General features: G+C 38.6%; 1 protein-coding gene across 16 annotated transcripts in view; it reads right to left on the bottom strand.

Annotated features, from left to right (window-relative positions):
* SLMAP (sarcolemma associated protein) overlaps positions 1 to 16,464 on the bottom strand; it is a 164,091-nt gene that overhangs the window by 71,068 nt on the left and 76,559 nt on the right. For 15 of the 16 annotated variants that reach the window (XM_005868385.2, XM_014541353.1, XM_005868393.2 and 12 more), the window contains exon 3: positions 2,582 to 2,654. In XM_005868385.2, the coding sequence (XP_005868447.1) occupies positions 2,582 to 2,654 (73 nt within the window). Of the gene's footprint in view, positions 1 to 2,581; positions 2,655 to 6,776; positions 6,797 to 16,464 lie in introns of those variants that run through there. The other variant, XM_014541356.1, reaches the window with a different exon arrangement.

The following is a 16,464-nucleotide window of genomic DNA, read 5'->3' as shown; positions in this document are numbered from 1 at the left end:
TTACAGAGAGGAAGGGAGAGAGATAGAGTTAGAAACATCGATGAGAGAGAAACATCGATGAGCTGCTTCCTGCACATCTCCTACTGGTGATGTGCCCGCAACCCAGGTACATGCCCTTGACCGGAATTGAACCTGGGACCTTTCAGTCTGCAGGCCGACGCTCTATCCACTGAGCCAAACCGGTTTCGGCTCCATTTTCTTTTTTTTTCTAATTAATCTTAGAGGAAGGGAGGGAGAGAGAAACATCAATATGAGAGAAAACCATTGATCAGTTGCCTCCCACACACATGAGCCCCAACTGGAGATTGAATCCCCAATCTGGGTATGTGCCCTGACCCAGAATTGAACCCATCTTTTGGTGTACTGGACCATGCTCCAACCAACTGAGCCACACCGGCCAGGGCTATGTTCATTTTCAAATGAGAAAAGGAAGGCCTGATCAAGTCACAGAACAGGCCTTGAACTGGACCATCCTCCTTTAAAGACCATTCTGACCTTCCTCCAGCTCTAGAGACTTGCCTGTTCAAAATTCATCTCATCCATAAAGTAAGCCAGATTATTTACAATGAAATTGACAGTAAATTTTAAGTGATGCTAATATTTAACCACATAAATAAAATCAAACAATGAGAAGGAAATTGGGCAAAGATGAAAAGTTTTGGGGAAACAAGAGGGATAGTGACACAATTCTCTGAAATAAATTTTGAAAAAATTCAAAATTTTTCTGGGTGAAACCTAGAACACAGATGACCCTTTATGTAATTGCTCAAAACTTTTGACTAAAGGAAAGGAAAATTTCATTATCAAATACAAACATCAAGGTCTTTAAGAAGCCATACTTCATTAGTTGATTAACAGTTACTCTTCTTTTTAAAATCTTAACTCATAAAAGCTGAGTCACAATCCAGTTCCCAAAGTTAATTTTATTTTTAATAATTAAACTATAATTAAAAATAGGAAACATTAATATCTTAAATTTATAATGTCTTTAATTTTATTATTAAATTTATAATGTCGTTTAAAAATTCTTATTTAATTTTATTTTTTTATTGAAGAAGGGGGGAGAGGGAGGGAGGGAGGAAGGAAAGGAGGGAGGAAGGGAGGGAGGGAGGGACAATGATATGAGAGAGAAACAACATCAACTGGCACCTCCCTGCACACGTCCCAAATGAGGATGGAACCTGCAATCTGCGCATGTGACCTGATGAACCCACCACCCTCTGGTACACAGTACATTGCTCTAATCAACTGAGCCACACTGGCCAGGGCTGAATTTATAATGTTTTAAAATTTCTGCTTTGCTTCAGATATCCTTGAAGCTAAAAAAAAACAACTTGGTAGCTTCTAACTGAAGAGTAATATATCATTCTAATGAATGAAGAGACTATCACAGTAATAGGAAGATTTCTCTCTGCTTTCTTTTCTTTTTCTTTTTATAAGATTGGCATACCCTCTTTTAAAAAAAACTTTATTGTTGAAAGTATTATATATGTCCTTTTTTTTCTCCCATTGATCCCTTATAACCTACCCCCGCCTCTCACCCCAGGCCTCCACCACCCTATGGTCTGTGTCCATGGGTTATGCATTCTGCTTTCTTTTTCCATCTCTCTTTCCTACTGACTACTCTATACTTTGCCTTACACTTTGGTTCTCTCAACCTCCCACCCTTAGATCTTTTTCTCTGCTTTTGAAAAGCAGAAAATATTATATTAGATATAGAAACAAACTTGTAGCATATTCAAGGTTTTCCCCCAAAATAAAAAATGCTGAATTTTAGATTATTTAGCTTCCTCCAACACCGCATAATGATAATCTGTGAAAAGTACAAGTCAAAATGTACTTATGTTTACATATTAACATTTAGATGTTGACTAATTTTTTTTCTTTTAGATTTGTCCTTCTCTAAATGATCTCTAAAAAAGTCCCGTTGGCGTGGCTCAGTGGTTGAGCATCAACCTATGAACAGGAGGTCAAGGTTTGATTCCCAGTCAGAGAGCATGCCCGCGTTGTGGGCTCGATCCCCAGTGTGAGGTGTACAGAAGGCAGCTGATTCTCTCTCATCATTGGTGTTTCTATCTCACTTTCCCTCTCCCTTCCTCTCTGATATCAATTAAAAAAAAAAAATTACAGCACTGAAAAATCTCTCTAAAAAAGCCCACCAAAATGTACTACTAACTATATCAACATCTTTAAGGTTCTATAAGATTGTGACACCGGCATTAACCTCAGAGGCAATCATAGTCTAAGAAGCCCTACATTAAATGCAGGTCAAAATGAATGTAGCTATCACTCACCAATAACTTATATATCCTAAATATTTTAGAAAACAACTAATTTATTCATCAAAATATAAATTGTATAATTAAATTTGGAAGCACAAATGTAACCTGTGCTTCCATTATTGCCTACTTAGAATTACAACTAATATTAAAAACAAAGTGAAGTGCATTAGTCCAAAAGTAATACATGAATTTTCTAACATTGTTAGAATAATCCTAAAGTATTAATGGTACACCATCATCTATAATATTATTAACCAAGGTAATTAAAACAAAATTTTATAGCACTGAATTATACTCACTCTGAGCGGAGTCGGGCTTCCATGCCATCTGGTAGAAAAAGTTTTATTGTGGAAACAATACACCCATGGGTAACTGGTTAAAACAAACAAATAAGATGGATAAAATAATTGTTTAAAAATATGAATCTTCATACCTCTTATATGTAAATATATATTTTATTCTTATATGTAATAACTTCTGGGGAAAAAAATAAACCTGATGGTTTAATGACAATATTCATTCTCCTGAAGAAACTTGTACCTACCCATAACAAATCACAAATACAGGTAGAATTCTGTTTAGAAAAGTCTCCTAACCTCCTATGCTTTAACAAGTCAATAAAAGGTAAACTTAATATATGGAAGTACAATTAAGGGGTGGGGAGGGAGGAATGCACTGTCTTCCCTATTTGCCAGCATCGAACCTAAGTCCAACTATTCTCCAGATTAAAATTTAGCCCTTATTCCTAATTCTCCTGTCCCCAACCTATTACTCCTATCCACACCTCATAAAACTCTACAGTTCAGTATAATACAGCTTGAAATGTGCCATTCATTTCGCCATGAGTGAGAAAACTAAGTCCTCAGACAAATGAAACTGCTGCTACAACTCTCTGCTATAAGTACCAGAGCTATTTGCTAGACTTCAAGTATGACGTTTCCAGTTCAGTATTTATAATTTTGGTTTTATTTTCTTGTGGTTGTTTCTTCCCCCAAACATCTTTATATAGCTTTACACCAGTCATTATGTAGACAACTCCCTTTTTGCTTTTCAAGAAATTTTTTGTTTTTAATTTCTCTCGAGGATATGATTTTCATTGACTCTAGAAGGAGAGGGAGAGAGAAAATGGGGGTGGGGGGAGAAAGAGAGGAACACTGATGTGAGAGAAATATTGATTGGTTACCTCCCCTATGTGTCCCAACTGGGGATTGAACCTGCAACCTGGGTATGTGCCCTAATCAGGAATCAAACCTGTTACACTTCAGTGCTCTAACCAACTAAGCCACACCAGCCAGGGCTATAGACAACTTCTTACTTCCTCCTTTTCCTTCTGAAGATTTCAAGAGACAAAAGCCCCCAAAGTAGCACTGTACAGAGAGCTTCTCTCTCTTCTTTTTTTGTTGTTATTAATCCTTGCCCAAGGGTTTTTTCCCCATTAATTTTTAAAGAGTGTAGAAGGGAGGGAAGAAGGTTTTGGGGGAGTGGGTGTAGAGAGAGGGGGGGGGAGATTCACGTGAGAGAGACACATCAACTGGTTGCCTTCCACACGCGTCCTGACCGGGACCAGGGATCAGGATCAAACCCACAACCCTTTGGTGCATGAGCCGAAGTTCTAACCACTGAACACACTGGCCAGGGCAAGAAAGCTTCTCTTTGTGTGTGGGTTTCATAGAAAATAAAATTTGGGGGCTGGTTTAAAAGTTGACAGTTTTTTTTTATTTCTCTATTCTTCAGATAGTACCTCTTCCCGGGTTCAAAGAGTTAATTTATTTAGTTTACCAAACTCTGATTAAAAGTGAATACAGGGTGATGAAAATATACTATATCATGTTTAGAGGAGTAGTGGTTATGTGACTCGATACATTGTCAAAACTCACTGAATTGTATATACAATATAAAACTGATGTAAATAAACTATATCTCAATAAAACTGATTTTTAAAGAATAGAGCTAATGTACTTATAGGAGGGTAACTTAATAAGTGGTAAGTCCTACAAATCATCAAGAAGGTATTATAAACGTGAAGTAATGATTACTCTGACATCTGGAAATACACATTAAATTTAAGTAATTTAGCAACTTTACTCAATATTAATTTTCATTAACTTATTTATTATATGAAAAGTTCTAGCACATATTAAGAACCATCTATGGACAGTCTTTTAAATTCTCTGCCTAACATAGCAATTATGGCCATGAACTACTGAGCTCCTTCCTTCCTTCCTTCCTTCCTTCCTTCCTTCCTTCCTTCCTTCCTTCCTTCCTTCTTTTTCCCTCTCTTCCTCCCTTCCTCCCTTCCTTCCTTCCTCTTCCTCCACCCTGCTACCATAAATACCCTAGATGAGAACAAATCTACTTGCATCTCCAAACACCTTACTTTTCACAACCCCATGCCTTTTAAAAAAATATATATTTTATTGATTTTTTACAGAGAGGAAGGGAGAGGGATAGAGAGTTAGAAACATCAATGAGAGAGAAACATCGATCAGCTGCCTCCTGCACACTCTCTACTGGGTATGTGCCCACAACCAAGGTACATGCCCTTGACTGGAATCGAACCTGGGACCCTTGAGTCCACAGGCTGATGCTCTATCCACTGAGCCAAACCGGTTAGGGCAACCCCATGCCTTTTATACAAGTTGTCCTATCAGTGATGTCCTTTATCCCCTGACCTGCATGACCAAATGCTACTTATCCTCCAGACTCAGACTTTTCTAGTTCCTTCACCAAAGCTCAGAATCTAAGTTGTGTCCCCAAAGCCTCCTAAATCTATTTATTATAACACCAAGCACACTGTATTTTTAATATTTATCATTTACACAACTGCTGTCTCAACAATTAGATTCAACTCTTTGAGGGCAACAAGGATTGGTTGCTTCTGGTACAAAGCAGGCATTTAGTAAATGTTTATTGAATACATCAAAGAACATGTCTGGTTAATATTTTACAGCTTCCATTACTCAGGGGTGAAGTTGCCTGCCTCTCACTTTGAGAATGGCAGGGTTCATCTCTATTTGCAAGAAACACCTAATTCCCACCTTTCCCTGGCTAAAGATAGGGAAGGGATGAATTTATTCCAGCTCTAGGGCTCCTTCAGAAATTTACTACAAACAGGCTACAATAAATACGGGAGCACAATACAAGAAGATCCAGCAAAACTGACACTTTACCAATATTGTTTATAAAAAAAAGTAGGTGTAGTGAGTTACAGTGCTAAGATAACAAACTATATGTTACATCAGGATTTCTATTGTTCATATATGTCACCCGGAAGTCCAGCAACTGGACTGGTGGTGTACAAACTGTGAGATGAACCAAGGGCTAACACTTACTGGGCAATATAGGTTGCCGCACTATTGAAGGCAGTTAAAGACCACGGTCTGACTACACTAACAATGTAGCCAACCCTGCCTTTGAAAAGGTTCTTGTGACAACTAGATGCAGAGAAATGTCAGTTACCTCCTTAATAATATGCAAAAGCAATCTGATGAAAATGTTTTGTTCTAAAACTTGTATTAATCAACTCTATATAGCAGCATTTCTCAAAATGGAGTGCTAGTAGGTGGGGTTAGAGGAGCTTAGAAAATATTTGGTTAAAAGAAGTTGAAAGAGTTTTTAATCTTTTAAATCACAGGCTTTCTCAGAGCTTAATGTACATCATGATGCATTTTCAAAACCTATGTAACCATTGAGCGCATCCCTGCTCCCTTTTTAGGAACACATAAAGGAACTATGTGATTATGGTTATACCAGTATATATATGTGTGTGTGTGTGTATATATATATATAATCATACACACACACACACACACACACACACACACACTGGTATAACCATAATCACATAATCATACACACACACATATATATATGGCATATATTGTATTTTGAAGAAAATATGGGGTGGGGCAAAAGTTATGAGTATGTGAAACACAGTTTATTCTTGTATTTGTATTGATTAATTATTGTATTATTTTCCATATAAACAACTGTAAATCCACTTTTGCCCCACCTTGTACTTTGGAAAATGCTGCTGTACAGTATTTTATTAAGTACTTTTAAAACAAACTATGCTCTCCAAATTCACCCAGAAGCATTATTACTGTATTTAAAAGATTCAAAGACAAAACTGATTGTAAAACACACAATTTAAACGTTTCTCAGGCCTGGTCAGTGTGGCTCAGTGGTTGAGCGTCAACCTATGAACCAGGAGGTCATGGTTCAATTCCCCGTCAGGGCACATGCCCAGGTTGCAGGGCACATCCCCAGTAGGGGGCATGCAGAAGGTAGCTGATCAATGATTCTCTCTCATCATTGATGTTTCTATCGCTTTCTCCCTTCCTCTCTGAAATCAATAAAAAAATTTTTTTTAAAAGTAAAAGTTTCTCAGAAATTCTCTCTCTCTTCTTGAGCTGGGGCATCCATCACTTACTGCACTTGTACATCAGAGCACCTGGTTCACAGACTTTTAGACTCTGGGACTTCTATCATTACCACTTGCTCTCCTGGTTCCCAGGCCTTTGGACTAAGGCTGAATTGAGCCATTGGCTTTCCTGGTTCTCCAGCTTGCAGACAACAGATTGCGTGACTTCTCACCCTGCACAGCCATCTTCTTTCTCCTCTACCTGGCCATGAAAAGCGTTCTTCAGAACACAGTAAAAACTCTTTATTTACTTGACATCTGAAAGTAACTTCAAAAGTAACTAATGCATGAATACCATGTACTAGGTACAATGATGAGAAGTAAAAAACAAAAAAAAACATACAAAAAAACCAGCCCTGGCATCTAGGAACTGCTCTAATATTTATAGCTGCTAGGCCATGTTATTCTCCTGGGGGACATAAGTAATCTTACTAATATCAGACAAGATCATTCTGAGACTATGAAGCAAAACAAGACCACTTCATAACTTCATCTAAGCACTGACAAAAACAAGATCACTGTGCAAAATAGCAAATACTCCTCTCTCCTGGTTAATATGAGTTCCTGCTACTTCTTTACCAATTATAGCCTTAAGCCTTAGCTCTACTTTGCCTTCTCTAAAGATACAATTTACTGAAATGTCCAATCATAGAATCCTACCCCCTTTTCTTTTTTAAAAAAAATATATTTTTATTTATTTCAAAGAGAGGAAGAAAGAAGGGGAGAAGGATAGAAACATCAATGATGAGAGCGAATCACTAGTCAGATGCCTCTTGCACTGGGGATCGAGCCCGCAAGACGAGCATGTGTCCTGATAGGGAATCAAACCGTGACCTCCTAATTCATAGGTCGATGCTCAATTATTGAGCCACCCCAGCTAGGCCCACTCGCCTTTCAAACCCCTGCTTTCTTGGATCCTCCCCAAATCATCCAACCAAAGCCCTAATCCTATATTAGATCTTTTCTAACACTTCTTAGTGTGACACCCCTGGTTACTCAAATTATTTGTTCTCTTTTTTTCTATAATGAGTAATAAATCCAGCTTGCTCAAATTTAAAAAAAAAAAGATTCTTGGGCAGGGTAAGAATTCCATAGGTACACTGCCATATTAAATATATATTTACCCTTATAAGCTTCCCCCAAATTTCAGAAATGTTAAAATATGAAAAACAGGTGTGTCTGAATCGGGGAAACAAGGTGTTTGTGGAAGAAAAATCTGCAATTACCTGCTGTAGTTAGGAGATTAAAAACCAGAATTAAGACTACAAAAGCTGACTGCCACTTATATGGGTTTTTTCTCTGTTATCTCAGAGATTATTTATTTTGCTTTTGAGTTAATATATTTACTTTATGGTATGCAGCCAGCCTTTTCTATTGCCTCTTCACATGAACACCGCTTAAAGGACCCATGTTCACTTTGATAAGTTGAAAAACTGTTTAAGGCCCTAGACTGAGAAACTAAAACTTCTGAAGTATGTTGCAGTCTAGTTCTATCACCATTCTTGCATTGCGTAGTAAGGTTAATACAACCTACACTTGAGTAGTTTGAAGGATCTCTTGAAATGACTGGCAATAATAGGAAGTACAATGAGTAAGATCATAAAAGCCCAAAAAAACTTTAAAAAACCAAGAGCTAAATGAGAGGTGTTAAAATTTCCCTTAGAGGTGTTAATATTTCCCCAAGCTGCCCTAGCCCATTTTGCTCAATGGATAGAGCACCAGTCTGTGGACTGAAGGGTCACAGGTGTAATTCCAGTCAAGGGCATGTACTTTGGTTGGAGGCTCAATTCCCAGCCTGGGCAGGAGGCAACCAATAAATGTCTCCCTCTCACATCAATGTTTCTTTCTCTCTGTCTCTCCCTTCCTTCCACTCTCTAAAAATCAATGGAAAAATATCCTCAGATGAGGATTAACAAAACAAAACAAAACAAAAAGATGATGCTGTTGTATTAAATATATAGTTTCAATACTAATAATAATTTCCCAAGCTGGGGACTTATTTCCTTTTGACTGAAATCTAAAATAAAAGAGTTATTGAACTTTCACTCCTAAAGTTTTTGCTTCATAATGTTTTCAATTCAAAGAATTTTTTTTTTTCAAGTTAGAAAAGAGGCAGGGAAAGTTAGCTGAATAGAAAACTCTTTTAATTCTAAAAAACATTTTTTTAAATATGTTTTTATTGGTTTCAGAGAGAGGAAGGGAGGGGGAGATAGAAACATCAATGACAAGAAAAAATCACTGATTGGCTGCCTCCTGCACACCTCCTACTGGGGATCAAGCCCACAACCCCAGCATGTGCCATGACTGGGAATCGAACCATGACCTCCAGGTTCATGGGTTGGTGGTCAACCACTGAGCCACACTGGGCAGGCAAAAATATTTTTAAATTGATATTGTATCATTCTATCTTCATTTGTGAGCCGAGTTCAGTTATAAAAACTTTACTGCAGGTGTAGTTCCTATAGGAAAGGTAGCATAAATACTTTAATCTTTCTCTTTGTTTCTTTTAATATATTTTTATTTATTTTGGAGAGGAAGGGAGAGGGAGAAAGAGAAAAACATCAATGATAAGAATCATTGATTGGCTGCCTCCTGCTAGGATTGAGCCCGCAACCCAGGCATGTGCCCTGACTGGGAATCGAACCAAGACCTCCTGGTTCATAAGCTGACTCTCAACCACTGAACCACACCTGCTGGCCAGGCTAATCTTTCTCATTTTTTGTTTGCAGGTTGATAAATAGGCTTCCTAAGTTCTTCTAAAGGTAATCAAATCTTTTTCTTTTAGAATCCTGGTGCATTCATGGATTCAAACAAATTTGATACATTTCAATCTACTGCTATTATTATTATTTGATGATCAAAGTGTCCCATCTTTGATCAATTGGAACTCCACATTAATTCCCGAGTTCTTTGACGGAAACCCAGCAATCTTAGATAGCTTCATTGCTTTCTAGTATGATAAATATTCCAGGCTCAAACATGAAATCATAGAGAGATGGTAGACTCAGAATCAGCTACCATCTCTTCCAGGAATTTTGTTTCTACATATTTATTTGGTGGGAGGAATCCTTCCTCTAGGTAGGTGGATTCATTTTCTACTTTCTCTAGCATACTGTGAAATGATATTGCTCTTTGGCATATTTTTTTATTCACCGATGAGGAGTGGTGATTCTCTGGCTTTACCTGTTTGTTTAATATTCACTGAGAACCTGCTGGCTACAAAGCAGTATGCTGAGAATGATGGAAAACAAGATGATTATGGCTAGGATTTCAATTTCATTTACAGAGCGAGAACTAGAAATACTTAACATAACAAAGGGAGAAACTTTCACAAATACTACAATAAATATAAAACACTGTGGGAATTTGGAATGGACAAGGGCAAGGAAAGCAAAGGCAGAGAAAATGGCATAAGCAAAGAAACAGAAAAAGAGAAGGATATGAGAGAGCACAAATCTAAGGAGAGAAGATTGAAAAGATGAGATAAAGAATATATTTCAAGGCCCTCTAGGTGGCAGGCCTCATGCTAAGCACACTATACATGTTAACTACTTATGACAAACCATGCAAATAGTTATTTTTATGTCCCATTTTACACTTGACTTTACATACTAAAGTCAAAGAGACTAAAATAACTTGCTGGAGATCACAGCTTTGGCAAGTGGCAGTGCTAGGATTCAAAAGAATCTTTTCCATATACCCTCTTATCTCTAAACAACCTAGTTAATAGCTTAACATATATAAGGGAAATAAAAGCAAAAGGCTAAATTGAGTCATATTTTTGAGGGCTTCAAGTGTACAATTAAGCATTTCAGACGATTCTGCAATTGGCACAGTCACTAAGGCTTCTAAAAGCAGAATGACATAAATAAATCTGTAACAGAAGAATGGTAGCCAGAAGTGGAAAGCTTCTATTAACACTCTAGGTTGGCAACAGGAAAAACAAGAAATAGCAGGGAAAGGAGGGCAAATGGTGTAGATGACATAACTGCTGGAGATAAGATACCAAGAAGCTGAGCTAGAGTGTTTGGGAGAACGATGGAATAGAAGAAATTGGGACGTCAGTAGAATAGTCTCATTTGAAGACTAAATTAAGCTTTGTACAGAGTAAGGTGACAGTGGACATTCGAAAGGAAACAACCACAAGCAGCTGGAAATACAGGTATAGAGCCAGTATGAACAGATTCACAGCAGACAAAGCAAGAAGTGAAACTTGGGACTTGAAGATAAGGGAAAGCATATAAAACATTTGCCAGAAATTTAACTGAGCAGAGTTCTTAAACCTCATTGTCCAAAAGAACAACTTGAGGCTTTTAAAAATTAGATATGTCCAAGTCCCACACCCAGCAATTCTTCTTAGGGCTGAATGGGTGAGATCTGAGCATCTGTAGTTTTACAAAGCTCTGCAGGTAATTCTGGTATACATCCTGGGTACACTGCCATGACATCAGAAGATTCTCTCAGTCAACCTGGCAAATCTGGTGTGGTCTGTGATGAATCAGCTTTGAGCTAGAAAGTAGAAGCAAGTAAAGCTTATGGTGAAAGTTACCAAGAGCCAGGAACAAGCAAGCCAGCATAGCCAAAAGTCAAGGAGTAGTCTAGTTGGTGAGAGTATCTTTGAATGGCCAATGATGGTTCCAAAGGACAGAAAGGTAAAGGCTACTGAGAAAGAAGGGTAAACTTGATGGCAAAAAAAAAAAAAAAAGATACAAATGACTGGCAAGGGTTTTAGTGATAATAAAAGTACCCTGCCCACACTGAGCACTTTATAACATCCTTTCAATGTTCACATTGAACACTGTGTCACAGTGTGAACACTGAACACTACCAAAACCCTTGAGTCCCATTTCATAATATGAGGAAATTCAAGCTTAAGGCAGGGTAAGGAGAAGTAACTAAGTCACAGCAGAACAAAAAGGGCAGTGGGTAACAAGAATGTTGCCAATTCCCAATCCTCGTATTAGGAGGAAGGTTGTAAAAAATCTTAGTTAATATGATAAAAAGAAGTTTGTAAAATGGTAGGTGAAGATTCATGGGACTTTTTAAAATTTATCAACAATATTGGTGCCAGGTTCAGTGGAGTTTCTATAATGAAGACAGATACAATGACTGCTCTTGCACAGCTCACAGTTTAGTGAGGGGAGGAGCACAGTGTGTAATGGGGACATGGAAGGGCACCTTGTGCAGCCTAGAAACATTTCTAGGTGAAGGAAAACACATGTGTGTGCAATGGCTTGAAGGCCAGAAAAGGCAAGGTTTATTGTGGGGAGTAAAAGTAATTGAGTGCTGTGGGAGCATAAAGCAAAAGGAAGATACCATTGACCTTGCTTTTAATAGGCTCTTTTTTCATAGGGACTTACTCAGGAACAGATATTGGTGAAGTGGACCTGAGCTGATGAGTTGATAGAAGTTTTATGTGAACTTTATAGAACTAACCAGTCCCAAACTTTTCAACAGAGGACTGCAATGTTGTGTGACCCAAAAATCCATGTCCTGTCTGAGCAGTCTGTGGGTCTGGGAACAAAGTGGTGGCCAGTAGCTAGTTTGCTAAGGCTCCCCTTCCAGGAGGATCTGATAGGTTGGCTTTCTCCATTCCTTTCTTCCTTTAAAAATAAAAAATCCATTACAATGTCACCCTATTTGTTTACAATGATTATTTTTTATCTATAAGGCAGGTTGTTAGTACAGTACTAATCAGTGAGCTTCCTCCCTGGAGCCACACTATATAAAAAGCCAAAAAACAAAATCAGCTTGTTTTAAAGAGCTGGGAAGAGAAGAAACAGTTATATAAACTGATATGTTCAATGACATCAGGCTCATATCACCTAACAAAATCCTGACTTTACTAGTATATACACACACACTTCTATATATTATATATTCTTTTTTAAAGTTTCCTTTTACACATAGGTATTATGTAAATTTCATATATACTGGAGGTTTTTTTTATTTGAGATAGGGAAGAGAGGAAAGGGGAGAGAGAGACAGAGACAGACAGAGAGAGGACGTTAATGTGAGAGAGAAACGTCTATCGGTTGCCTCTACACAGAGATTGAACCCGTAACCTGGGTATGTGCCCCAACTGGGAATTGAACCTGTACACCAAGCGGTGGTTCCACCCAACTGAACCACACTGGCCATCATACTCAATGGGCAAAAACTAAAACCATTTCCCCTAAGAACAGGAACAAGATAGGGATGTCTGATTTTACCACTATTATTCAATATAATACAGGAAGTACTAGCCTCAGAGATCAGACAAGAAGAAAAAATAAAAGGCATCCAGATTGGAAAGGAGGAAGTAAAACTGTCATTATTCACAGATGACAAGATATTGTACACAGAAAACCCTAAAGACTCCACCAAAAAACTACTAGATTTAACAAATGAATTCAGCAATGTAGCAGGATACAAACTTAACACTCAGAAATCGATGGCTTTTTTATACACCAATAATAAACTCTCAGAAAGAGAAACTAAAAAAAATCCCATTTACCATTGCAACAAAAAATTAATATACTTAGAAATAAACTTAACCAAGGAAGTAAAAGACCTGTACTCGGGAAACTACAGGACATTGAAAAAAGATATAGAAGATATAAACGAGTGGAAGAAAATCCCATGTTCATGGATTGATAGAATCAATATCATTAAAATGTCCATACTACCCAAAGCAATCTATAGATTCAATGCAATCTCTATTAAAATACCAATGGCATATTTCACAGATATAGAACAAACACTCCAAAAATGTATATGGAGCCCTGACCGGTTTGGCTCAGTGGATAGAGCGTAGGCCTGCGGATTCAAGGGTCTCAGGTGGGGAGTGGGCAGGAGGCAGCTGATCGATGTTTCTCTCTCATCGATGTTTTTCACTCTCTATCCCTCTCCCTTCCTCTCTGTAAGAAATCAATAAAAATATTTTTTAAAAAAATGTATATGGAACCAAAAGACTCTGAATAACCACAGCAATCTTAAGAAAGAAGAACGAAGTTGGAGGAATCACAATACCAGATATCAAGTTATACTACAAAGCCACTGTCCTCAAAACAGCCTGGTATTGGCACAAGAACAGGCATATAGATCAGTGGAACAGAACAGAGACCCCAGAAATTGACCCAAGCCATTATGCTCAATTAATATTTGACAAAGGAGGCAAGAGCATACAATGCAGTAAAGGCAGGCTCTTTAATAAATGGTGTTGGGAAAACTGGACAAGTACATGCAAAACAATTAAACTAGACCACCAACTTACACCATACACAAGAATAAGCTCAAAATGAATAAAAGACCTAAATGTAAGTCATCCTATATAATAAAAGGCTAATATGCAAATTGTCCCCTTAACCAGGAGTTTGACCTGTGACCCCCTCCCCCAAGCCGGCCCGGCCCAATAGGCCCCGATGGGGGTTGGCCGGCCAGACCCTACCTGTGCATGAATTCGTGCACTGAGCCTCTAGTGAAACCATAAAAATCTTAGAAGGAACCATAGGCAGCAAAACTTCAGACATCTCTCACAGCAATATGTTTATTGATAAATCTCTTAAGGCAAAGGAAACTAAGGAGAAAATAAACAAATGGAAATACATCAAAATCAAAAGCTTCTGCACAGCAAAAGAAACCATCAACAAAGTGAAAAGAGATCCTACTGTGTCGGAGAACATTTTTGACAATGATAAATCTGATAAGGAGTTAATTTCCAAAATACATAAGGAATTCACACAACTTAATAAAAAGACAAACAATCCAATTAAAAAAATGGGCAAACGACCTAGACACTTCTCCAAAGTATACATACAGAAGGCCAAGAGACATATGAAAAAATGCTCAAAGTCATTAATCATCTGAGAGATGAAAATTAAAATGATGAGGTATCACCTCACCCCTGTCAGAATAGCTATCATCAACAAATCAACAAATGACAAGTGTTGGCGAGAATGTGGAGAAAAGGGAACCCTAGTACATTGCTGGTGGGAATGCAGACTGGTGCAGCCACTGTGGAAAACAGTATAGAGTTTCCTCAAAAAATTAAAAATGGAACTGCCAGCCCTAGCCGGTTTTGCTCAATGGATAGAGTGTCAGTCTGCTAACTGAAGGGTCCTGGGTTCAATTCTAGTCAAGGACGCATGCCCGGGTTGCAGGCTCAATCCCCAGTAGGGGGGTGCAGGAGGCAGTCAATGATTCTCTCCTGTCATTGATGCTTCTACCTCTCTCTCCCCCTCTTCCTTCCTCTCTGAAATCAATAAAAATATATATTTTTAAAAATATTACTCCCATTTGAACCAGTAATCCCACTTCTAGTAATATATCCTAAGAAACCTGAAACACCAATTAGAAAGAATATATGCACCCCTATGTTCATAACAGCATTATCTATAACAGTCAAGATCTGGAAAGAGCCCAAGTGCCCATCAGCAGATGAGTGGAGAAAAAAACTGTGGTACATTTACACAATGGAATATTACACGGCAAGGAACTCTTACCATTTGCAACAGCATGGATGAACCTGGAGAGTATTATGCTAAGTGAAATAAGCCAGTCAGAGAAAGCCAAGTATCATATGATCTCACTCATATGTGGAATCTAATGAACAAAATAAACTGATGAACAAAATAGATCCAGAGACATAGAACCATAAACAAACTGATGAATTTCAGAGGGAAAGTAGAAGGGGGGGGGAGATTTACCAAGGAACTTATATGCATACTAGAGGCCCGGTACATGAAAATTCATGCACTGGAGGGGGTTCCCTCAGCCCGGCCTGCCCCCTCTCACAGTCTGGGAGCCCTCAGGGGCGGGAGGAACCCGGTGATCAGGGGAAGGTGATGCCCCCATCACACCTCTACTGCTGCCACTGCTGGCAGCGCAAGCCTTGGGCGGCCCTGGACGGCTGGGCAGCTGCCATCCGAGGCTTGCCTGTGCCTCAGGCTGGCCCTGGGCGGCTGGGGGGCTGAGGGGACTGGGGGACTCCAGGGCTGAGGGGACTGGGCGCTGCCATCTTTGAGGGTGTGGCAGTCAATAAGCATTTTCCTCCTTATTGGCTGTGGGCGCCATCATCTTTGAGGATGGGGCAGTCAATTAGCATAGTCCCTCTTTATTAGATAGGATATGCTTAGCCCATGGACACAGACAATAGTGTGGCAAAGACAGGGGAGGGGAGGAGGGGGTCAATGGGGAGAAAAAAAAAGCAGACATCTGTAATACTTTCAACAGTAAAGATTAAAAAAAGAAAGAAAAGAGTATCCCTTACAGCTAGATAAGGAAGAAGAGTAGAAAGGAATTGGGAAAGAGCATTCTGTAACAGTCACGCCCTTGGAGATCTGCATATATGTTAGCATATTAGAAGCTCTGGGGGTGGAGGGAGAAAGGGTCCTATATATGGTGACAGGAGAAGATTTGACTTTGGGTAGTGAGCACGTGGTACAATATATAGATCTTATAACATAGAAGCCTATATGATCTTGTCTACCAATGTCACCCCAATAAATTTAATTAAAAAAAAAAGAAAAGCTCTGGAAGTCCCCATTACCTTGGGTTAAATCCTAAATATATTTGATTACCTTATTCTTTTATCAATAAACACTTATTAATTCTCTTTGGGAAATGAAAGCTAAGGAGATAGATATTCCTTGGAGAGGACAGTTTAATCCAATTATATGTGTTCTGTGGGTTACTCACACATGGGGCTCAGTTAAATGTTTGCTGAATGAAATGGAAATGGAAGAAAAGCTGGTGGACAATAGCAGACATTAGAGTGTC

The sequence above is a fragment of the Myotis brandtii genome, unplaced genomic scaffold, assembly GCF_000412655.1.
Source record: "Myotis brandtii unplaced genomic scaffold, ASM41265v1 scaffold268, whole genome shotgun sequence".
In the NCBI taxonomy this organism is placed as follows: domain Eukaryota; kingdom Metazoa; phylum Chordata; class Mammalia; order Chiroptera; family Vespertilionidae; genus Myotis; species Myotis brandtii.
Note: the sequence above shows the minus strand (reverse complement) of the source record. Positions and strands in the feature narration are given on the sequence as shown.